This window comes from Tiliqua scincoides, chromosome 2, assembly GCF_035046505.1.
Source record: "Tiliqua scincoides isolate rTilSci1 chromosome 2, rTilSci1.hap2, whole genome shotgun sequence".
NCBI lineage: Eukaryota > Metazoa > Chordata > Lepidosauria > Squamata > Scincidae > Tiliqua > Tiliqua scincoides.
The window spans coordinates 219,674,375-219,700,485 of NC_089822.1; the positions used below are offsets into that span (position 1 = coordinate 219,674,375).

General features: G+C 41.8%; 1 protein-coding gene across 2 annotated transcripts in view; it reads right to left on the reverse strand.

Moving 5' to 3' along the window:
* The window catches only part of ARHGEF3 (Rho guanine nucleotide exchange factor 3), a 41,744-nt gene extending 16,313 nt beyond the window's left edge, over positions 1-25,431 (reverse strand). For both annotated transcript variants that reach the window (XM_066614667.1, XM_066614666.1), the window contains exons 1-3: positions 25,300-25,431; positions 5,568-5,675; positions 1,141-1,308 (exon numbers count right to left, since the gene is read on the reverse strand). In XM_066614667.1, coding sequence (XP_066470764.1) covers positions 1,141-1,308; positions 5,568-5,675; positions 25,300-25,395 — 372 coding nt within the window. In that variant the 5' untranslated portion in view covers positions 25,396-25,431. The remainder of the gene's footprint in view (positions 1-1,140; positions 1,309-5,567; positions 5,676-25,299) is intronic.
* Between the last annotated feature and the right edge of the window lie 680 nt (positions 25,432-26,111).

The following is a 26,111-nucleotide window of genomic DNA, read 5'->3' on the forward strand; positions in this document are numbered from 1 at the left end:
CCTTGAATTGGCTAGAAACAGATCAGTAGCACCAGGCCCCCACATTCTATGGTAACTGTAACTTCTGGACAGTCTTCAAGGGCAGTCCCACAAAATGTGCTGCAGTGACAGAGTTTCAATGCCACCGAGCATGGGCCACTGTGGTTAAGTCTGATCAGATTTGGCCTCAACCAGCTCACCAGCCTGAGCTGCGTAAAGGCGACCCTTACCAGCATCACCACCTCAGCATCCAAGAGCAGCAGAGAGTCCCAAGCTACGGATCTGCTCCTTCAGAGGACTGCAGCCCCCTTCAGAACAGGCCAATATCAGAATATCTGTATTATGAATTTCTAAATGAAGGGGACTTCCATTTTATCAGCCCACATCTGGATCCTCACTATCTCCAGACAGTGCTCCAAGGTTTTAACTGCTTTCCCAGAATCAGATGACAAAGGCAGTGTTGAGTATCATCCGCATATTGATGATCCTCAAATGACCTCTCTTGCCAGTTTCATATACACATTAAATAAGATGGGGGAGAAGGCGGAACCCAGCAGTATCCTGAATGCTAACCAGGGTGCTAGACAGCTATTCCCCAATAGCTCCTTCTGGGTCCTGTTGGCCAGGGAGGACAGTGATGACTACAAAACAGCATCCACTTGGCTCCTCTCCAAAGGGACAATCCTCTCTGGTGTCATCCCCTTTAATGGCAACCCTCCCCATAGGCTAAACTGGGACCAAACACCCTGCCCCTGGAAGATGATAGTCCAGTCGGATGGGTTTGACAGGGCCAGGCTCCTGGATCTGCTGCTGCTGCTGCTACTCTCCCACAGCCAAAAGCAGAGAGTGATTGCATCCTTCTGCAAGTATTCAGGAAGGGAGGACTCAGGCTCTCAGCAGCAGGCCGGGCTGGAACTGAATACCCTGCCCAAGATGACAGTATATTCCATAACTACAGTATGCTAGGTGTATGCCAAGGACAAAGGTGGCAGCAGGTTTTGTAGAAGCTTTCTTAGCCTGTTCAAGGAAAGAAAAACAAAACAAACAAAAACATTGGGATCTATACCAAGATATAAGGGTGTCTACATGTACATACTTACCTGCATTCCTCAATCTCTCATTTTAGGCAAAACTATTCAAAGAAAATATAAACAAACCTACCTCTTGGCGCTTAATTTCTTTAGATGTGAGCATCTGATTGACACAAGCATCAAAGGTCTCACTCCAGAGTTTACTATCTCTTCGCTTGGTGCTAGCAGGTACATTTCTAGTCCAAGGTCGAGGAGTAAGCAGATCAGGCCGACTGTCACTGCGAAAACTGATGGAACGCTACAGAACAAGAAAACGGGGAGAATGCCTTGTTCATGATAAATGAAAACTAATTCCAAAAAACAAACCAACATTCTGAAACTTTATGGGAAGCTTATTAGTGAAAAGATTTAACCATCTAGTGAAAAAATTTAAAATATAACTCAAGGCAATTACTATAACTTTTGGAAACAACAGCAATGAAGATATTACAGTATACCATAATGCAGAAAGGTATACAGTACATCTATACAGTAAATAAAAACTGTAGATATAACTTGTATATATAAACATGTCCACATAATGGGGCAGCAAATAAGCACTCTGTAATCAATACAGAAAAATTACCAGTATATAAAAATTCATTTAACTTTATTTATTTCAGTTATCCACCATGCATTGACATTTAAAGGCAGAAAAGTATTTACAATGGTGCATTTGTGTGCATTACAAAGTCAGTTCCAGAGGAGCAGCTATGTTTAGTCTTCTGCAAGAAAAATAAGGAGCCCTGCAGTATCTTGAATAACAAGCTTTATTTCACAATGAGTCTACTTCAACAGATGCAAAAGAGAAAAGAAAAGCTTTACTCAGGGGAAAAAATACTGATAAATACATTTGGAAAAATATTTTTAAAGTAATAGATCTTGATAGTTATTAAGCTTTCATGTTAAATAGCTAGGGATTAATGCCAGGGCCAGTTTTCACATGGAGAGCTACACTGACCTCATTCTCAGTCAGCAGATGAAACTTACATTAATGTAATTGGAATGCTACATGTGAAACTTGGGAAATTATATCCTATGGATTCCTTCATTTCAAAGTGTGAGAATTGTTCAGAGATTGATGATTATGTTCAGAGTTTTTTCCTCTCAATACTTATCTTTCCTGCTTCTGAGATATAAGTATTTCTGTTGTGCTGTATTTGAGGCCATGAAACCTCTGGTACTGGTTGTGCATTCAGTAGTGTGACCATTCAATGATATGAACATTCCAACTCACACTCAACTCACAGCTGCTCATGGTACAAAGGTATCCAGAAAACTTGCAGAGGAAACAGGATTGAAGCAAGAAGGAACCTTATAGCATTTAAGCTCAGGAAGGAGAGGGAAGGGAGTTGGGAATCTGACCAAGAGAAAAATTGACAAAAGAAACTGGGAAAAAATAGGCACTGAGCTTTATGCCTCACTGACATTTGCTGATGCATGCCTACCAGTGAAGAGGCCAAAAAAGGGAGGAGAAAGAGGAGGAGACTGGGGAGGGACATGGAAGGAAGAGTTGATGTATGCTATATCTGAACCCCACTTCAGATGATGGACATGCCCCCCCAAATGGAAAAACACTATACCAATGACACAGCTACTGTAGGTAGGTGTAACTAACCCTTTAGAAGTGGTTGTTGCACTTTTTAGCACAGGGACCCACTTTTTAGAATGACAATCTGTCAGGACCCACCAGAAGTAATGTCATTAACCTGGAAGTGATGTCATGGCTGGAAGTGACATCATCAATTTAGGCTTCAAACCTAAGCCACAATCATCCAAAGGTCCCATTACAAAGCATGCTCGTGTTGTTATTTTGCATAGCTTGGAACTCAAACATTCCAGCTCAGAAGTCAAAGCAGAATGCAGGCTTGGATCCTTCTCCAACCATACAGCCCTCTCCCCTTTCCAGGTTCTCATCTTCTCACCTATTCAGGGAAAGCACCATGCCTCAATCCCACAGGAAGCCAGCCCCGCCTAACAGCTCTGTACCCTCTATTTTCATCTCTGAATTTTCAGTGGTGGCTGAGGTAGGTGCTATGCGACCCAACTGAAACTGGTTCGTGACCCACTTGTGGGTCCCAACCCAGAGTTTGCAAAACACTGCTTTAGAGAACAATGGGAAAGGGAAAAACATCGGAAAATTGCACCATCCACCTGCCCCACCTACATTCCTAAGACAGAGCATTGGATACAAACCATAGGGTGGAGCCAATTGTAGCACACCAACTCAGCATACAAGCCCCTGCTAGGGAAACTGTAGCTCAGATGACAGGACATACAGCATGAATGTGGGCTATACCTCTCTGGTCTCTCAAAGGGGAACTTTGGTGATAGGAACGATTGTGAAAGCACATTTGGATCATAAAGGAAGCACTTTGGAACATAAAGAGACAAACACTCTTATCTCCTACAACATATATGGCAAGATTATCAGAATTGTTACTGTAGGTATTCTGCCTCAGGAGAACTCCATGCACAAACACTCAACTGGAATCTCTACCTCCCCGCTCCAACAGAGAAGCAAGTACAGTTGTACCCCATTGGAATCTGGATACAATGCTACCGGACTCTGGAGGGCAGCATACTGTCCAGACATCTGAGACCCTTTAGCTGCCCTCTATGATCCTTGCAGGAGGTGTGGCCCTTGAGACTATTTCCTTCCTGCCCCTTCTCCCTCTTCTACACCACTGACGCAGAAGGATGCATTGCTCTGTCTCCACAATGTCAGACCACATCCTCCCACATACACTCGTACAAATGGTAGTAGGAACCTCTGACCAGTCAGAAGATATATAATCTTGGAAACTGTGAGTAAAATATTTCTTTTGAAACCTTAACCACCCTCTGCTTTTGTGTTTGTTAATTGATAGGAGCAGCCTAGCCAGATGGTGGATTTTACCAAAGAAAAAGGATACTTCTGCTGATCGCTCTGCTTCCCCCACCCCTTTTCCAACACACCCCACACAGGTAAGTAAGGGGGATGTCCATGCCACCACACATTGATGCTGCATCTCTGCCTCCTGTCTCTACCTCCAACTGTCACCTTTGAGGTTTATCAAATGTCTCTGCTAGTCACTGTTGCCTAACCATTCCTTCTATGTGCAACACTAAGAGCAGGGAATGTCTGCTCCCTTTTGATGAATGCCAGGGACTCCAACTAGCTACTACTGGTCAGACACTAATCTGAATTCCTTTTGTTTTCAGAACTGCAACATTGCCACAGGAGGCAGAACAGTGTTTCTCAGCAGAGACCCACTGTAGCCTGCCCCAGAAGAGAGAAAGGTAATGCTCCAAGCCACCATGCTCTTACTCCCAGCAGGGCACAACTGCTAGTACAACTGGTAGCATGACTCTTCCTCATTCTCTCTTCTCAAAACTTCTCTCATTTACTCACACCACCAGAGTGAGGCTAACTCTTCCTTAGGTCTCATTCACCAGGAAGACAACAAAGTTCCCTTCTCTAAAGGTTTTTACCCTCTTCTCTAATTAACCCAACCATTCTCACCTGAATCTTTTACACCCAAAGAGCCCCAGCTCCTCTAAAACCAATGTAAGAAAATAAGAACCCATATGAAACAACAGTTTCATGGCAAAAGTAAAGCCCTGTGACAATCTAATTCACTTTCTACACTTTGCAGCTTCTACACTAATGGATCATTTTTTCCAGAGCCAGACCAGTATCTTTCTTTGGGAAAGACTGGACAACACTGATATTGCCAAAGGAATGCAGGCATTCCTGAAGTAGCCATGCAACAGTAGCTAGTATACTTTCTAGACCAAGGGTGCTCAATAGGTGGATCGCGATCTACCGGTAGATCGCAAGGCAAAATGAGTAGATCGCGGAGTGCCGACCCCCCCCCCTTTTCAGGTGCCTCTGGGAGGAAACGCCGGGAGTAAGGCCCATTGTACTCAATGGGGCTTACTCCCAGGTAAGTGTGGCTAGGATTGCAGCCTCACAGCCTAATCCTAGGCATGTCTACTCAGGAGTAAGTCCTGTTATACTCAGTGGGGCTCAAGGTACACCAACATACATTGTGCACATAAATGTTATATGTTATGATGGCGCGAACATTGTAAAAAAAACTCTGGTAGATCTCCGGGCCTTGCTGGGTTTCAAAGTAGCTCTCCAGCCAAAAAAGTGTGAGCACCCCTGTTCTAGACAAAACTATAAAATTCATCTACTTTGTTTTTATCCCTGTCTGTATGCAGGGACTTGTATTTTATGTGATATATGACTTTTGGGAGCAAGAAGTCACTGTGTTGAATGCTATAATACCTCCTATCCAGACACACTACTACTGCAAGTATTTAATTCTTTGCAAGCAGCACAGACCAATAGCATCAGAAGAATCATGACAAATCCTGTTTTATTTATTTTTTAATGCTTTGAAGTGTCATGCATATTGATAATGCTATAATGATACACAATAACAAATGATGGCTTGGATCTAAACAGCTGCTTGGTAGAAGTTTTTTTTTTCTGTTGTAAGCTATGTATTTACAAAAAAGATGTTTTACCTGAAGTGACTGACCAAAGCGCTTCAAAGGAGTTGCTCGGACAGGAGGAATTAAACTTGCTAATGATGTAACTCTAGAAAGAGGCCTCACCCGTTTGTTACTGGGCTCCTGTAAGTTTTAGACAAAATAATATGTTAGAAAAGCAACACAGTGATTCTGTAACATAGTTTGAGATAGTTAAGCAATAAACCAACAGAATGAATTCTAATGCTGACAATGATAGATTCCTTTTGCTCAATGTACTCAGATCTGGCAAATATATGAAACAACTGCAGAAGGGGGGGAAGCACAATAGACTATTATGCAACTTCCCCCAAACACATTTAGTCAAACATTCCACCCCACACGCATACACATTTAATCCCCTCCATGAAAAATTCCATATCCCATCCAATAACATACAAGGGACTGTGCTTGTTATGATGACCTTGCCACTGAAGGGCATAGATACAGCTGCAAGTATTTTTCCTTGCTAGTAGCCACATCACTGTACATTTCTGTACATTTAATAAATACAAGAGGCAAAAATTCCAAGCAGCAAAAATTAGAGCGCTACAGATAACAATTTTTGTGAAGGTCATTTGCACGTTTAATCATATATACATCTTTCCATTAATATATAAGATATAGCATATGACCTTAAATGAACTGAAATTTAAAAGCTTAATCATCTAGTATCAGAGCAATCCATGAACTCAAATCACAGACTACTTAATCTCATATATGTGAAGACCAATAACATTCCTTCTCTGCATGCCAAGGAAATATAAACAAAACTATGATACAGAGGCAGAAAAAGGTACAGCAGTAATTTTTTTAAATGCATCATTACCCTTGCCTTCCTAATCTCCATCCAACACTGAAGAGATCTTGAACAGACATGTAAAAGTCAAGATTTGACAGAAAAAGCCAAAACTTCCAAGTGATGTGCATAAATCCACCAAAAATCATATTCCAAAAATATCCTTAACTGTTCACCTTTCTTTTTCAGCAATGATTATGAAGTTTGTTTGTTCATCTTATAACTGCAGTTTCCTAGAAAAATCCCTGGGAAAATAAATCATATCTTACTGCAATCTTCCACATGTTAGTAGTTTCACCTTAGCAATTCTTCTTTAAAAAAAAATTCAGAGCACAAATAACTTCATTAATTATAGTTCAGAAATATTATTTCCACCAGCACAGCTACAGACAGGAGAAGCAAAAGCAAGCCTTGTATTTATTTCTCCAGAAATAAAACTGAACTCCAACACTGCTAAAATATTACACCAAAATGCTACAAAGCCCCATATAAATAATAGACATGTCCACTTGTGGATCCTGATAACAAACAAAACAAGCAATCTGCACCCTAATCTTCAGCAAAGGTGCCTTTTATTTCTTCCATCTTTAGCAACAAACATTTGGCTCAGCTTTGTTGAAGGTACATTTATTTTTACGCCACTGCAGCACCACTGGAATACTGAACACACTAAAAAAGTCTTTGAGCTCTCACTGTAATTCTCCTCTTGATGGCGCCTCAGCCATCAGCTGTTTCTTATTTAGCATGCCAGTGTTGCTGTACCTCAATTCTCCTGTGACAGAGAAAGCTTCTCATCCATCAAACTGCACTGCAGTCAGAAGACAGTGAAATCCCAGTGTGTGGGTCAGAAACTGTATACTGAACCAATAAAGCCTACCTGGTTACATATTCCCTTGACATTAGCCTGTTATATAAACTTATGGCTTGTTTACAAGTTATGATGCAGAAGTGGTTTGGGGTTTGTTATTCTTAAATTATAATGTCTATCAACATGAACAAGGTGTTCCTGGATGCTGTAGTCACCCCACCCCACCATCTTGCTAACTATCCTGGATACCTGTCTGTTTGTGTAGCATAAACGTTAAGGGAGGGTGGTAAAGCATATGCTTTGAATGCAGGAGATCCCAGATTCAGTCTTCAGAAAGGAAAGAGATAAATACCTATTCAAAAACCCGGACAGTCATTGCCAGCTATTGTCAATAACATTGAGCTAGATGGAGCAATGGTCTAACTCAGGGGTGCCCAAACCACGGCCCGGGAGCCACTTGCGGCCCTCAGGGATTCCTACTCTGGCCCGCAGGGAGCTCCCAGTGTCCAATGAGACTTGCTGGAGTCCAGGCTGACCTGACACAACTGCTCTCAGCATGAGAGCAACTGTTCAACCTCTCTCGTGAGCTGTGGGATGAGGGTTCCCTCCACTACTTGTTGTTTCATGTCTGTGATGAAGCAGCGGCAGCAAAGGAAAGGCTGGCCTTGCTTTGTGCAAGGTCTTTTATAGGCCTTGAGCTACTGCAAGACCTTCATTCATTCAAATAAGTTCAATCTCTAATAAATTCGTTTATGTAAATTTATTCAAATTAATGATGATGTAAATTAATTCTTTTTTTTTCCTGGCCCCTGACACTGTCTGAAAGATGATGTGGCCCTCCTGCCAAAATGTTTGGACACCCCTGGTCTAACTCATAGAAGACAGCTTCTTATGTTCTCTCAAGAGTGAGCTTGACTTGCCAAACAAGCAAGCTGCTCTTGGTCCAAGAATGCTGGAGGTGCTCTCTTTATGTTCACCTCAACCTTCCATTCACCATGTAAATGGCAGCTTTTAGACATTCTCCTAACTGCATGGAAGCTGCTTATCTGTGAGCAGCTCTAGAGAAAAGGTTCATATGACCCAACCACATGAGTAGGGCCTAATTGTAAAGGTCTTTCCCAGTATTTTCACTCCTCTTCCTGATAGAAAGCCACTGCCACATGAAAAAACATATGCAACTAGACCTCACAAATTTATAGATGGTTAATTCTTCTCTCAGCAACACAGGAGTTGCTCACCAATCAGCAACTCCACAGCTAGAAGAGCTGCTAAAGGGAACTCAGATCAAAGACTGAAGTGCTGAAATGGCAACCAGTGTGATAATTGGGCTCTCTGGTATCTTGAAAATATGAAATATGATCAAGGTTTGCATACTTTCTCTTCTGTCATTTGCAGCTTACAAGTTCTTATGTGAGAACAAAGTGCTTATTTCTGGTCATGATATCATGGCCTGCTTCATGATGTCACTTCCAGCCTTCAAGCAGGCACCATCAATGGTATCAAATGAAATGAATTTGACACCTCTGGTTCAAACGCTGAACCACAGAGAATGCATACCCCATCTGATCAGCATTTAACCTCTTATGCCAACTCAAGGCGAAAGCACTGGCATGGAAATACAATATCTAATTTCCAACCGCATCACTAATGACATTAACATCTTAGTATTCAGAAATCTCAGTATTGCTCCACACTTGCATTGCCCTGAAGTCCCCAACCTGGAGCATCCTCCTGCATGTCTTTTCTCACTTTCTTAAATGTCTCATTATTCCTAACACATGGTTACAGCTGTAATACAAACCCCCAAAACTGACACGTAAAAGCCAATTCAAAATTATATGTCTTGCACCCAAATAATAATTATATACACATCCCTGCATAGGGCTGAGCCTGTACCCTGTTGCTGACCACCATTCCCCCCCCAAAACGAGTGAACAATAGAATCTTCTGTTTAAACATGGCTTTTTAAAAAATTCAGTACTTTTTCTTTTAAATTCAATACTAAATTCTTTTTTTTCAATATCAAAAAACTTATTTTTTAAACTGATGAGGAAAAAAAGACATCTTCAGAAGAACCAAGAAAAAAAAGATTGATTATTCAGAAATGGGGCTAAAAACTTTAGATGGTAAATATACATAGTCAGGTTATATAGTTATATGTCTTAATGCACTGTCACCTTGATCCAGCAAGGGTGATCTTGTTCTGCATACAGATTGCCCTCCAGACTAGGCCTTGTGCGTCTGTGTCCAATGTCCATATGAAGTACCTCTTGATGGATTGTGGTTAGTCATGTACTGTCAGAGCACTGGTCAGCACAGTCATCTCTAACAATGGTAACAGCTGCTGGGTGAGGTACTTTGCCCAGGTACCATTCTTTCATTGTTCTTCCCCTCTCTCACACATACAGTTGATCAGCATCATCAAGACAACTACGGGTGCAATCCTAACCCCTTATGTCAGTGCTTTCCAGTACTGGCATAGCGGTGCCACTGGGACGTGTGCTGCATCCTGCAGTTGGGTGTCACTCACGGAGGCCTCCTCAAAGTAAGGGAATGCTTGTTCCCTTACCTCAGAGCTGCATTGCCCTTATGTCAGTGCTAGAAAGCACTGACATAAGGGGTTAGGATAGCACCCTACATTTATTATTCAGGGAGGTCTTCACTGCAGAATAGGGAAGAAAAACACTATTGAGTGCAACATACTATAGACTGTGACCACCAAACTATGGCTTAAAATACGTACAATAAGATAACTGGAAATATATATTCTAAACAAAAATGAAGGGGAAGCAGCAGGAACAATGAGTCTGAGTTTCACTATGTTAAAAGACTAAAGTGTTCCTAAAATACAGAATGTTTTTTGTTTTCTTTTCAAGATTATTTCCATGGCAGTACAGCACTGATTTGTGCTAAAAGGTTATGATCTGGAAAACAAATTATTCTGCACTTAGCAGTGTAACAGACTGCAACACTATCACAAAACACTGTTTCCACCAGCCTTGCAACTAAAATAACCAAAACCAGCTTTCTGTCAGACACCTTATTCCTCCTGACAAAGTTTCTATACTTCTTTATTTTCAAAGATTCTAGCCTGGAAGTGTAGAGTATACACTGAAAGAGCATATGAACATTTCTGATGTCAAAAAAGCCTTAAAAAATAGTCTGCTACGGATTGATTTGGCAGGGGATAAAATAGTTTTAATAAAGCTCAAGCGCCATGCTTTAGTTGAAAACCATAGTTAAGGGAAAGTCACATTCTGTTTCACTGGATACTACCAATATTAGCACTATTTTCAACCAGATTTCTTTTTCTTTTTTAATGATGTGGATTTGGGGGAAAATTTTGCAGTGACACTTCACCAGCACCAATCCTATGCACACTTGATTGGAAGTAAATCCAATTTAACTTGGAATAACTTACTTCTGAGTAAATAAGCTTGGGATCTAACTGCAAATCATATCTTCAACTCAATTTTTTGGTCATCAAAGTGTAACTTTTTTTTTTTCAAACTAATGGACACAAAGCACCTAGGAAAATTTAACTATTTAGTTTGAAAATTATTCACACCTAGCCAGCTGGTTTTGTTATTAGGTTCCGTCCTTGTTATGCAGTTGAGTTCCAGGGATCGTCCTTGGTTTTTTTTCTTGAGTGTTTTGTGGTTTTCTGGAAAGCAGATTTTTGGCAGGCAGCTGTTGGTTTTGTCCCCCCCCCCATTTCTCTTAAAACTGTGGATCTACACAACCCATTTCTTCCCTTTTTTCCTTTTAGTCTCCTTATCCCAAAGTCAAAGTAAAGTTGCCAGGTGAATCCTTGCCTGTTTTACTCAAGGGGATATATTTTTTGGGTACAGCTATTTTTGACAGCTCAGTTTGCTAAGAGCTTGAGAAACTCTGGTATAGAAATTCTTTGCTTTAGAATGATGGATTGGATTAGATGAATGCTTTCCACTGTATGTATTAACCTCTTCTTTTTGTACCAAATTAAGGGGGCTTGAATTCAACCACAACAAGAACACCCCAGTTACTGATTAACCTTTATTTAACTCTATTTCATTTCAATACCATACACTGCATGAACAATGGCTTGGTCAGTGCCCCCACTACGCAGAGTTGGGAGAAGCTCGAATTTCTGACAAGTTCACAATGACCTGAGCATGACCCCAGATAACAAGCAAGAGGATGTGGCTAAAACACCTTCAGATTTCTGCCAATGTTGCTAATTCAAGCTCTTAATCAGTGTGCTGGGTTAATCTAAAAAGCTGGTCACAGCTTTCTGATCACTGTACAGCAGAAAGATCACAAGGATATCAAGAATCCAGACTAGTTGGATTGAATAGCATTAGAAAAAAAGACAAAAATACTTTTAACTCTGTGAAACCAACTTTTATATTTCAGTACTTAGGGATTATGGTAATGCATGAAGAATGGGTTTTGGAAAAGATAAATATATTGAAATATTTCAGCTGTGTTGAAACAACTGAGTTGTGCAGATCAAAGAGTTTCAAAGCAAAGTTTTATTGTACTACCATCACCTTTTGTAACACTAGAAAAAACATCAGAAGATTATCCAGTGGTAACTCTGTACATATGAAGTTTCTATCACAGAACCAAACAAAATACTGTAGCCTTGCTAATTGCCACTGTCACAGCAGCTGGAAACTGAATTACAAGCATTTACGGTAATAGGTTGCATAACTGTTGTTAAACTAGTTTAGACCTGCTTCCAATATAAGGGCAACTCCTGACTTACCTACGAGTTCCATTTTGGACACCCTTATGTATACTGAGTTTTATATAAGTCAGGACTGGGCTGTGTAACAAGAGCCACTCATACTCATCACTCTCTAAGTTCACATTCACTTTGCTCTGTAAGCTGCACCATGGTTCCTCTTTCATTTCAAGTGCCTGGGATCCTCTGAGCACGGTGATCTCATCCCTTCCTCCATCCATGCTCTTTAAAACCAATTTTAAAACCAATTTTAGCCTGGCTCACAGGTGTACACATTTAGTCCCTATTGCATATATGCAACATTGGGCAGAAATTGCTTAAACAAAAGAGGAAATGCAGGGCTTGCTGGTAAATAACCCAGCTTACAGAGCAAAACAAGCATCAAGCTGTATAGAGCAGTGGCTCTCAAACTGGTGGGTCGCGACCCACCAGTTCGTGTAACACTTCCCCCATCCCTTAAAGGGGTGGGGGAAGGGGAGGGAGGCAGCGACGCGATCCCTAGGATTGCGCAGCTAAGGGGGGCAAGGGGGTTGCTTGTGACTTACTTAGCATTGTGTAGGGCTGCATCAGGCTGCAGGAGGTGCGGGGAGCCCTGCGCAGCCCTCTGGAGGGCTCCCTGAGGCTTGGAACCTGCAATAGAAGCGGGCGCAAAGCACCTCCTGCAAAACAGAAGTGCTTTGTGCCCACTTCTATCACCTCCCTTAGCGGAATGATCCTGGAGATCGCGTTGCTGCCCAAGCCTCTCCCCTGAAAGAACTTACTGAGGGAGTAAAGTTCCCTCAAAGCTTGAGAAACCCTGGTATAGAGCATTAGAGGGCAGTGAATGGTGAGTGCAGGTGGCTCCTCTTGCACAGCCTAGACCAAGGGTGTCAAACTCGTTTCCAACCAAGGGCGGAATAGCATTTATGACGCCTGCTGAGAGCCAGAAGTGATGTCATTAGGTAGGAAATGTCATTAAACAGGTCATAACCAAAAATAAGCACTTTTTCTCACTTAGAACCTCATTAGCTGCAAATGACAGAAGAGAACATACCCTTCACCAGCATGTTTTTGTGTTGTTGTTTTTTGTGTTGTGTATTGAGTTTGTGTTTGTCATGTGTTTGTTTATATTTGTTGTTTGTTTTTATTTTGGAAAATAATTTAAAAATTAATTTAAAAAAAGAAACAAAACCAAGTCACAGGCGCAAAGAACATGAGTCTTTGTGACTCAAGTATCTACAAGTCATGGCTCTTTTCTGAATCATTGCCACGAGTCACAAATAAGGATCTGAGTTAATGACATGCATAACTCGAGTTTCCACGAGTCATGGAAAATGCATGTTTTCACAACTCAAGTTGAATTGTCAGGATGTTTTCAGCTACCTAAAAAAACAGATGAAAACATTTCACCGAAGGTACAGAATTTTCCATAGCAAAGCTCATTGCCAGAGCCTCACAGAAATGTAGGATCCTATTCATGGAAACTGTTTTAGATCTCATGTTTCCCACTGGAAGCATTAATTCCAGTGTCAACTGGAATTATTACAGCTCTTCATGTTGAAATAGTCAATTATGTTTTACTGATAAAGACTTCTATGATTACAGTAAAAGTATTAAATGCAACACACAGTCCTTAGAAGAATAACACTGAGTTACTAATTCTTACTCTTGCAAATTGTTATTCTGATGACTCAGACAACTAATCTTTTCTGAGTAGGCTTAACAAAAAAAAATTGTGTAATACCATGAAAGTTTTATAAACAAACGAGTAAGTCAGATTTATTATCACAAACTAAAGGTTATGGCATCTTAAAATAGAAGACATGAGGCAATTAAAGCACATTCAACACACACATCATAAAATGCATGGAAAGTAAATATAAAAAAAGATTTTAAGTCATGAACAAAATACAATAAGCAAACCAATACAAGTACAATAAATTCACAGAATCATAGCCCTAAAATAAATATAGCACTGATTTTTTTTCTTGCAGCCAGGGCAAATAAGACTATACATTTGCTAATCCTTTGATCCCTGCCCCTTAAAAAGGAATGCAATTACAAATACAGTAAACTGGATACTAATTTCTGATCCAACACCATATTATTGGTATATGGTCAGCCATATTATTCTTTCGTCTAAGGGCCCAATCCACCCAACTTTCCAGCATTGATGCAGTTGTACCAATGGGACATGTGCTGCGGTGGGGAGGCAGTCACAGAGGCCTCCTCAAGGTATGGGAATGTTTGTTCCCTCACCTTGGACCTGCATTGTGGTTGCATCAGCACTATAAAATTGGATAGGATTATCCTATCCTAAAATTGGATAGGACTGGGCCCTAAGAAAGCCAGTGAGAGAAATATGGAGGTTTGGTAGAACAGTGGCCCATTCAAATGTACAGGTTAGGCACCTGCAGATTTGACTCAATGTGGGTGTCAACCTGTGTCTGAAGGGGCTCATGGACCTCCCAGACATGATCAAGTGTCTTTTGGAGGCCTCCCCAAACCTCAAAACACCTCCCGGATACGATCAGAAGACATTTCCAGTCATGTCCAGGTGGTCCTGTAAGGGCTGACCACGAATTTGATTATCCACAGATATTGGTATCCATGGGAATCCAGGAACAGATCCACCATTGATACCGAAGGCCCACTGTATAAACCTCAAACTGAGACTGAAAGATAAAATGCCGTAAGACCTGACTGCTATACAGATCTACAAGAGGTCTTCTTGATTTAAGTTCCTCACTTTGCTCAACTGCATTTAGATATGAACTAGACAGCACTGCAAGAGGTCTCCCACTGACCTTTAGACATATAAATTAGATTGTCCCATAAGGTTGTTTCTTTTTGCCATCAACTTCCTAGTTGATGGCTACTGGACCTAGCTATTTTCTTTGATCTGCAATGTGAATAGCTGCTGAAGCCTGCTCCAGCCATTCCTTATTACAACTTTTAGCATAGAAGAAAAAATTGAAAAATAGGGGGAAAAAACTATTTCTTGACATTTTCTATTTCTGTTTCTTGGTTTTGAGTGAAAAAAAAAACCACACAAAGTTAAGCTCTTTGTAATAACTACAAGATCACACATTTTACTTTGACATAAAATGCTCTTGGTCTTTTTTTGACATCCTAGTCCATAAGCATAAGAATATTCTTTGAGACTATCATGGAGATTCAACAACAGAATATCGCTAAATACAGGTAGACCCACTGTGAAAGGTAAGGATTGGGTCCCCACCACAGGCACCCACTTCTCACTTCATTTTTACCGCCCCTGGCCCTGCTATCTCAATTCGTAGCAGTCCAGGGGTCTCCGTACCCAGTTTATATTCATAGGTAGGCCAGGCACTTAAGGGGTCTAAATCTCAGCTCAAGTGTCAAGCCTGGTTCTTAGTTGCAATTATTCCATTCCTTGCAATCTCAAGAGAACACAATATACCTTAAGACAGCAAGGCACAGTTCTTAGACAATTAAACCAAAGTACAGAGTACTGAATCTTGGTAGGATTGCCACCACCCTGACTACACCAGTGCCTCAGACTGAGGCCCAATGGGCTTGCACTCCCTTCAACTCAGGGACCCAGCCCTCAAGACTCTGCACTGTAACTGAATCGTTTACTGGTAGCTCAACCAAGCAGCTAGGATGGATAGCTGGTTCCTGTTTCCAGTACTCTTGACCAATTCTGGCCTGTAAAATATATTTTGGTTTATTTAAGAAAGTTAAGTTTACACATACATAAATCAGGGCAGCAGTTGCAAGAGATACAGACTTCCCGAAACACATCAGTTCTAAAATAACAAAGCTTGCTTTTTGACTCTACTTGTTTACATATCTATCTCTCACCTGGGTTCTCTAACCACTGAAGAACAAACGGCTCCCAAGGCTACCTTCTGGGCCAGGCACCCATGACAGACAATAGAGACGAAGAAAACAAGCCAAAGGTAGGGCCGCGCCCAAGTTTCACTGTCCATGGGAAGCACAGCACAATCTCTGAGGGTCTCTTTTTATCCCCTTATGTGAATTACACCTGCACTAGCCAACCAGGATGTAACAGGGTCTGAAACTTCTAGAAGAGACTGGCTGCTATGGGTCATTGCTCTAACTCCTCCCAATTAGAATCACACAGCTACAGGGAATCTTCCTTGATAAGTGCGTCCTAGCGAGCAAGAAGCGCTCTGCTCTGGGATTGGCTACTTGCCTCCCCTGGCTACTGAGAAGCAGATAACACATTCCTTACTCAAGCTAGTTAGCTCTTTTCTCACCAGCTGCAGAGCAGCAGTTGCAACTCTCAAAATGGGTTCAGACTTGGGCCTAGATTTAACCTGCTCATGGCACCCTATATCCGCAGATTCAGTTATCCGCAGATTCCGCTCCCCCCCAAATGCGCCCTGTTAATGCACCCATTAACATTGCTGATAGGCTTACCAGGGCAAAAATGTTTTCACAGCTTACAGCGACTCTCGGGCAGGCTGCCAGCAGCCTGAGTGCTTGGAAAAAAACTAGACTGACACTAACAGAAGCAGGAAGTATCACGTTTTGCAACATCATAGGTCTGGCTGTGCTACCAGAACACTAGTTTCAGCATGGCAGCTATATGGCAGAATGGACTGTCAGTCTGATTTTTGGAAATTAAATGCGGGTTTTGTCTGAAGTTTCTATAGGAAGAAGATATGCCTCTATAGCAGTAGAGGGATATTACTGTGGAACAACCAATAGCTTCCTCTTTAACCACTAGCTTAGCAGTAGCCCTGATCAGGGAGCAGTAACCTGATAAATGTACAGAAGTAATGGATGAGGGTAGAAGTGATATCTCACCCTTTTCCCAACTGCAGCCTTCCTGCCTTGTCCCATGCAAATCAGTGGCAACATTTACTAGACTGGAAAACAAGCAGTGCCTGATCTGGCCAATTTCATTGAGAGGAAAACTTTGTGTTGTTTTATTTATTTCTTTTAAAGGGCTACAGGAATTTTTTGCTAAAAAAATTATTTTTCCCCAGAGTGTTCTTGGTCAGCAAATGAATTACTCATTCTAGGCACTCTTTAACTAGCTCTCACAACAGTCACATCAAAACACCACTACAGAACTGGAACTAGTTCTTTCAAGGATACAGTAAAGTTCAATAAAAACCTGCAAAACCCGTTTGGATCATAGCAGGATATGAAATAAATGTGTGGACTTTAGGCAATGAGTTCTGCAAAACTGTCTCCAGAGTTGAAATCGGATGCATTCTTATCTGGGACTAAGCACCACTGAACACGCTGGTCCTTCTGAATAAACATGCATAGGTCTGTGCTGTAAGTCTCTATGATGCTATTGATTCTTCTTGCTTAGGAAAAGGTGGTGGGAGCACTGATAACACCGTATCAATATAATTGGAAATAATTTTGGGGAAAAAATTCTTTTCTGTGTGTCAGACCTTCTCAGGACAACTCCTTCTGAGTTCTCATATGAAGGAACAAGAAGTAGAGCAATTAACAATGATCCTTACAGAAGGAGAAGCTATAAACGTTTATATTAGAGGATATTACATTTTTTTCCTGTTTATTTTCCTTTCTTCCTTCCCACAAAAAAACCTCAGTGTTTGAAGTATTAACGCTCAATGAACAAACCTGACGAACAAAACATTGAACAAAACTGTTTACTGCTTAAATGTGTATCAAGCTTAAATTGAAAATAAAGATTTCATTGCCATACGTGAAATTCTGGCAAGGAAACATTCTCCCATGTATCCTGTTTACCTGCTTTTTAGAGGTCTACATTTACCCCTGTTTATCCTAACCTATATCCTTTTCCCTTTAAGTACTTCATGAGCAAATGACAATGGAACTGATACAAGGCCAACTTCCGTAAAGCAGAGGTGTCGAATGTCTTTGTTTCCTATTTGAAGTCACCACATCAAAGTGGCATGCTAAAAATACTACTCTTGAACCTCAGAAATTCTATTTCAATAGAACCTCAGAAATTCAGACCCCTCAAAAAGGAGGATTTTCATCACTTTTTTCTGATTCTGAGCCTTCATATCTAGCTTCGTATTCCACTCTGTACCTATAGCTCCGTTGTAACTGTACTTCTTCCCAGAAACCTTCCTAGTTGCATTGTTCTTTGGGTCCAGCTAGCTCCGTTCAAAAAGTCTGCCTTTTGCTATGGCTCCTCTAGGAAGTAGAAGCACAGCAATATGTACAGTACTGATATATGTGGGTGTGAATGGAATGACTGGCAGCTGGCTGACTGTCTAGGAGCCAGAATAAACTAGAGCAGTGTTTCTCAACTAGTGGTACTTGAACTGGTGCCTGGTGGTATGCGCAGGACCCCTAGACCCCAGCCACCTGACTGCGAGAGCAGCAATGCAACATGACAAGCAGTGGTAGGAGGGTTGGCTGGGTGGGCAGAGCTCCAGCATGTGCTTTTCAAGTGCTCAAAAAAATCCTCTCACCTGCCATGAACCTCTTACGTGTTTGTTGCACTGTGTCTGGCCTCCCTATCTATAGTAAGTAACTGGGGGTGACACCATTGCCAGTTACTTCCAGCGGTACTTCTAATAGGTGGACCATGCAAAGTGGTATAGCAGGAGACAAACTTGAGAAACGCTGAACTTGATTGGCAAAACATGAACATTAGGATCTGGGGAGACTGAACCAGGAGGGGCAGGGGAGTTAGCACTACCGATAAAGGTTTTCTGCAGAGCTGACTACAGAGCAGGCAGGTTACTGTGGCTACTAGTTCTGATGAGACCAAGTAAAGCAACCCCTGCTTCCATCCATCAAGGTTATTTCTCAGTTGCTCTCATGGGTTAGGCTAGAGCTCAGTAATTCTCAAAGGATGTTTGGATAATCATGTTGTACCTCCCAAGTTTCTTCATTCAGGTTCAGTTGCAGCATTTAGTTCTGTATCAGCAGCATTTATGCAACCTTAGCAAAGAGCTATAAAAAAAAAAACTCTTTAGCAGTGGAATAGTAGCTCCCATTAACTGAGATTCAGGTGATGCTCTTATCCTTTCTCCAATACTAAATCCAGAGGTTACCACTGCAATGAAAAATATACAGATGCTTTGAGACTTCTTTGCTTACCTAAGTATGCATATAAATCCTTACTGGAAAACAGATGAGAAACATGTTTTAACTCATTAGTTTAAGTTCAACTACAGTAGTACCCACAATGCTTGTAATTAGCATTAGTACACAACACAGTTTTAAGGCTTACTAACATTATGAAACTAGATTACAGAGCATTATGATTCTCAGTTGTCCAGTCTTAGGTCATTACATCACACAGTGCAAAGTTTCTGATTTTTAGATGGATTATCCAATGTTAGATACTGTTTTGTTACGGTTCTTAGTTGGTACCTGTATAATGTCTGGTTTAAGCTCAGCAAAAACAGCAGTAATTTTGTGCATTCACAACCAGAAGCAATAAACTAAGAAGAGACAGCTTCCTACAGAAAGCTACTAACTTCTAAGAGCTTCCAACCCAAAAAATAGAAACAGGTATGTTCAAGATTTCATGTTGGCTGATTTCATTTGAGGACCAGATTCATGCCTTCCCAAAAAATCAAGTTACACCTGGAATCTGCGGAAATGTCAGTTAATTTGTTAGTTTCTGAACATACCTACTAACAAACAACAAAGAAGAAGAAAACCGTATGGAAAACAAAAGGAAGAGTGGAAAATACCAGTGCTAAAGTGGCGGCAGATTTTTTCCATTTTCATGGAACAAATGCCAGAAAGGTGCCAGAGGAACCACTTCCTCACTACCTAACATAAGGATCTTGAACCATGTCTTTTGCAACAAGGTCCAGATGCAGTTTATAAGCAGAAGGAACTGCTAGCCTAAACCTCACAACACTGCAATAGGCTAGAGCAGCGATTTTCAACCTTTTTCATCTCATGGCACACTGACAAGGCACTAAAATTGTCAAGGCATACCATCAGGTTTTTGACAATTGACAAGGCACACCATGCTGCAGTGGGGGGGGGGGGCTCACATCCTCCATTGGCCCTACTAATAAATGACCGTCTCCCAAATTCCTGTGTCACACCTATGGACCAGTCAAGGCACACCAATGTGCCATGGCACAGTGGTTGAAAATGGCTGGGCTAGAGAGTATAGTGAGCAGCCAATAGGATCACATGTGGCCTTATATCCTGGCTCCATAGTCTGAATAACTTGTAGATCTGAGGAGGCTTAGCTGCTCAGAGATGAAATTCCTGTCTATACTCACTGGCGTGCCAAGCTACAAGTCCTGACACTAATGACTTCTTCTTTATCAAATAAAGTACTTCTTTTCCAGAGCTAGACAGCACAATTAAATCTTTATTTTGAGAACTGTAATGTTCATTTGGCCTCATTTTGGCTACATATACATACTACCTCCCTCTCCATTCAGATGCATTTCTAATAAAAACCATTCTCAAACACACAGAATAATCGATGTAGAACACAAGATTTCATGCATAGGGTTTAAGGGAACAAAACTATGTCAAGAATAGCTCCACCCTCATTGGTCAATATGCCTAACTTCATATCTTTGCAATATGCCACATCAGGTGGATGGCCTCAGGGGTGTCACTAGGGGATGTGGCCTGAACATCCCTCAGGGAGGGATGACACCAGGGAGGGTGACACCAAAAACTCTGTGCCTCCTTCAGCACCTAGTGCGAGAGTGCAGAAGCCACTCCAGCAAGTCCCTTGCCAGCAAGAACAAGAAGCAACAATTGTCCCTTCCTGGGACAATTTGTCCCTTTCTCCTGGCTTCCATCACCTAATCAGTACAGGCTGAGCCTTCAGCTCTGACCGGGCCTCCCCAATCTCCTCCATCTGTTTTCACTTTCCCCACAATCCAAGCTGTGTGCTTTGCCCTTTCCTGGCCTGTACTGGTGTTCCCGCCAGCCCAGGTTGTTTCCAGTTCTGCCACTCAGCCATGCTCAGTCTGCTGTGGGCTGTTCCAGGAGCCCTCCATAGTCCACAACACAAGAGCTGCCAGACAGCTGCGGCCTAGGAGATAGGCAACTCCACACCAGTTTGGGCATTACAGGACTCCCAGACCACAGCTGTCTGGCAGCCCTCCTGTCATGGAGTGAGGAGCCCACCTGGAAAAGCCCACGGCTGAGCCTGCACTGATTGGGTGATAGGAGCCAGAAGAAAGGGATGAACAGTCACAGGAAGTGCTGAGCAGGGGGGCTCGCTCAAATTGGCTCTTTGGAAACTGGAACAGCCCTTCAAACATCAAAATGGGCTCCGGGAGGTGGCCGCCCAGCCTACCACTGCTCCACAGATGCAGAGTGTCGAGAGACCAAGTTGGGCTCCTCCTCACCTGCGATCCAAATTGCGCAGCAAAAAAGTTTTTTCCCAGCCTGCCTTGCCTGTGGGGCACATGCAGTCCACACCAAATAATATAGCAGTCTGCCCACAATTCAACATACACATGAGTATTTTAAAATAAAATATTATTTCACATTGATATTTATACCTGTTTACCTGTATACCCCAAGCCGCATGCATAAAGTAACACATAGTAATTATTACATTTGTTAATTGATATACAGGTGAGCATCACTTAGTGAGGTTCTGACCAGTGACAGCCCGAATATGTGATGGCCACCACTGTTTCTTGTTCATCCCATCCCAGCCTCACAGAGGTAGCACACATTCATGCACTGCCTCTGTGAGACTCAGAATGCCCATTTTGGGCGAAAAAATACAACTTCTGGTATCACTTCTTATATGCAAAATAGTATCTTATTTTGGCCTTTAAGAGCTATCTCGGGGATCTTGCTCTAGGGCAGGTCTCTCCAAGCCCCAGCCCGCAGGCTGGATTTGGGAGAATCCTTCTCTCTCCCATGAACGGTGCTTACTGTTCTGGTGTGCCAGGGCTCTTCTTTGCCCCAGATTGGGACAATGTGATGCTCTGGGCAGTTGCATCTGCCCGGAAATCTGGGCGCAATGCCCACTGGGGCACTGCACCATAGACGCAACTGCCCAGAGCGTAGCTTTGTCCCATTCTGGACAAAAGAATAACAGTGGCGCTCCAGAACACTAAGTGCCGGTCATGCTGGGTAAGGTATTCCTCTAGGGCCCACCACAGACAGGAATGTGGTTGATGGAGTACCAAAGACAAGGGATTCTCAATGGCAGCACCTTATTTATGAAATTTCCTTTGCAAGGAGATTCAGTTGGCTCCTCCTTTGGCTTTCTTTGTTTTAATTTCCTGCCTATTCTTGTTCCGGAAAGCCTTTTCTCTATGGGAGTGGTACTCAAACTGGTAGGTTACCCACCACCCCTTGTAAAGGTTCCCCTGCACCTTTAAGGTGCACCTTTAAGGTGCAGGGGAAGGGGAGAGGAAGCAACATGATCCCCAGGATGACATCGCTAAGGAAGGTGAGGTGCTTTCACCTACTGAGGGTTGGCACAAAGTCTAGGAGTTGTGGGGAGCCACGTACAGCCCTCTGCAGGGCTCCCCAAGGCTTAGAAACTACAAAAAAGTAAGCGCAAACCATTTCTGGCTTCGTGTTGCAAGCACAAAGTGGTTTGCACCCACTTCTTTTTTTTAAGATTCCAAGTCTTGGGGAGCCCTGTGGAGGGCTGTGCAGGGCTTCCCACAACTCCTGGACCTTGCACCAGCCCTCAGAAAGTGAAAGCACCTCCCCTCGCACCCCCCCCCCCAGCAACGCAATCCTGGGGATTGCGTCCCTGCTCTCGCCCCTCCCCAGCAAAGACTTACTTCAGGAGTAAATCTCTCAGAAGGTTAAAGACCACTGCTCGATGGTATGATGTTACTCTGTGATTTGTGTACGGTTTCTATTTTCTTATTTTTACTGACTGTATTAGGATTTTTACTATGCACTTCAATATTGAAAGTCTTTTGTTTTTAAATCAAAAAGCAGGACAAAATGCTTTATTATACTGGGGGGGGGGACATGTTACTTCACCAATAGCTATCTATGTGCACATCTATGTCTTTTCACTTTCTAAGAGACTGTTGAAGCAGTTCACATTCTGTCAAAAACATGGTTCACATAGTTCCGGTTTAGAAAGCAGAGAAGGTGCAAATGGCAACTATGATTTCTGCTTTGCATACTTTCCTCTTTGTCCTCCTCCACAATATATGTTCAGCTAGCAAAGTGTGCATGCATTAGGTGATAAGGACAGCTAATACCAAGCAGAGAATTTTCAAGACCAAGGATTGCAGATATTAACAGCTGGTTTGCTTTGATAACTCAATAGAAACAAAATCATGGTAGAGTGCACTCATAGTCTTTTTCAAACTGTAAAAAAACTGCACTTAAGACAATGCAAACTCCTGTCCTGACAGCCTCTTCAAGAATATACCATTCCTGTTTCTGTAAATCAGTGGTTCTCAAACTCATGTGTCAAGTTTGCATTGCTTTGCAATTTTTGGACTTTGCAGGGGCAGGGTGATGGTGACAATGCAATCCCCAGGATCACGCCACAACCAGGGACAGAGGTGCTTTTTTTAAATTCACCCTCTCTCTGTGCTCACCTCATGGGGGTAGGGGGAGCCCCGCAGAGCCCTCTGCAGGGCTCCCCGCACCTCAGAACTTTAAAAAAATGAGATTGCAACTCAGTTCCGTTTTTGCGATTGTTACGATAACATTTTTACAAAGTTCTGAGGTGCGGAAAGCCCTAAAGAGGGCTCCCTGCACACCCCCCCCCCAGACTGGCACAGACAGGGTGAGTTTATAAAAGTCCCTCTATCCACAGTGGTGGTGGTGCGATCCTAGGGATCATCATTCCCCCGCCCCTTAAGGAGGCAGAGATAGGGTCAAACAATGATCTCAAATTGTATTTTCAGGAGGGCCATTTTACCTCCTGTATGTCTATCTGCTTCTGTATATTACGGAAAGGTTCCCACTGTTCAAGAGAGCCCCTCAACAGCTCTTGTGTCCCTTTACATAATAGCAGAGCATGTTTCCCAAAATTATGCTTTGTTTATCTAAAACTAAATCACAAAAATCAGAACTGCAGCATTAATCTCATTCCAGAATTTGATTTTCACAATCTAAATGAATAATGCCAACTGAAAATTGCACTCCAAGTTCAAAGCTTTCACTTTTACTATTTTGGAATACATTCTGAAACATTTAGATGCAACTGCTACAATGCATTTAAATAGCCCTCAGAAAGATCTTTAGTATACACTGACAAAAAAAATGGAAACTTCATTATTTCTTACAACCAGATATCTACTAAAACAGTCCAACACCACTTTTTTGTACTTTTTAAGATGAGTTTCAATTGCAAAATACTTTGGAGGAAAAGGCATGAAAGGATTTCTGCTTTTTTTCAAAATAAATTAAGCACCACATTTGATCATCTGTATTTGTAATTTCTGGGCAGAGGCTGCAATCCTAAACATACATACATAGCAGCCACTGAGATCAACAGGTCATATTTCTGAATAAATATGGTATGAATTGGGATGTTAGTGAGTATTACAGAATAGTAACAAGTGCTGAAACATCTCAGAATTGCAAATCATCATGGAAATGGAAACATTCTCAGAAACATACATTAATTCACCATGTTACCAGTAATACGCTGTAATTAGTCCTTCATATGAAAACCTTGCCTTGTAGAAGCAATTCATCTCCTACTGCACTTAAATCACTTTTCAGAGGTGACGGTTTGTTAAGGGCAGTCCACTGAATATTCCTCCCCCCCCCCTTTTTAAAGGATCTCACCACAAGGGTCTCCTGGAGATAAATTCCAAATTCTGAAGAGCAATTTTTTCCTCTCCTGGTTTCCCCCCACCCAGACATTGGACCTAATTCTTTGGATCTCTGTTTTCTTTGTGAAACACATTTGAACAACTAAACTATAAAACACTAAACTATGGAAGTATTTTAAAAATACTTAAAACATTCTGCAACCATTAATAATAGCAACATTTATTTTTTAGCTGTATTTGCTAACTTGTGAAAATGACCAAGTTTAAAATAAGCTTAGTTCAGAAATCAGTATTTATATGTGTACACTATACATCCTAAAAGTATTTACCTGAAAGTTCACTCTAATGGCCTTCCATGTACAAAAGTTTAGGACTCCAGTTTCAGTTCCTTGATCAGTTAAAAATGATGAAAACGTATTGAGCATGCAGCTTTTCCTGCCTATGAAATGTGCTACAATAAGTTTTAGCAGATACTATCAATACCGTGCCTGTAAACGCATTATAATCATATCCATTCCTCCATTATTAACGCCACAAATGAATTCTAATTACAGAAGGGTGTTTTGAGATCATATTTATTTCTTTGAAGACAGAGTAATATAAACAACTAAAGAGAGCTGAGCAGGTTATTTGTACATAGCATCTGAGAGACACCCATCTCTGCCCCAATTAGTTTTGGATTACAAAGGCTGCAGTGAAACCTCTTGAATGCCTGCAGATCATACCTCTGTCTCTCTAGCTGAGATGCTCGCTGTCTGTACTTCGAAGCCACAGTTTGCTCTCTTGACGGTGAGATAAAATGGATAATCCTTTGCCACCATTGTGGCTGAAGGAGCAGCAGTATCGGATGTCACCGCTGATTCTGCTGGAGTATAAAATGTGATGGCAAAGGCAAGTCTTTCCCCTGCAGCCTCTCTGGCACTCAGCAGCTGTGGAATTGAAGTGTCCTCCTCTGGCTGCACTAGGCTTCTGATAGCATTACCTAAGGCAACTCTTGTGCTCCACTGAAACAGGAAGCAGAAAGGCTGGAGTGTGTCAAGCAGTGTAACCCGATACTGTTCATTACCAAGATCCGCCCACTGACAAAGGATGGGAGGAGAGTGGGCGAAGATACTGCAGTGCAAATTGGCAGACACAGTAAATTACTGAAATCCAATTCAGAAGCTAGTGGGAAACACCTGACTCAGAACAGTACACAATTTCCAAAAAGGAAAAAAAAAAAATCCACACCACTCAGTTCTCACTTTTCCAACAAGTATTATTTGATTGCTTGGTATTTGCCTCTGACGTTATAGAATGCATTTGATATCACTATGCACTATGAAAGCAAAAAAGGTCATGATTTCCAGTCTCCTTGTCTTTTTGTTCAGATTCCTGTCATACCTGGTAAACTGGGGGATCAGTGTCAGTGCTGTGAATTTTTTCTCCAAGTATCATTTTTATAACTGATTTTTTTAAAACACAGATTTAAAAAAACAAACATCCTTATATATAAAAAGGAATAATATGTGCCATGAACAGTTCACAGCGACATTTA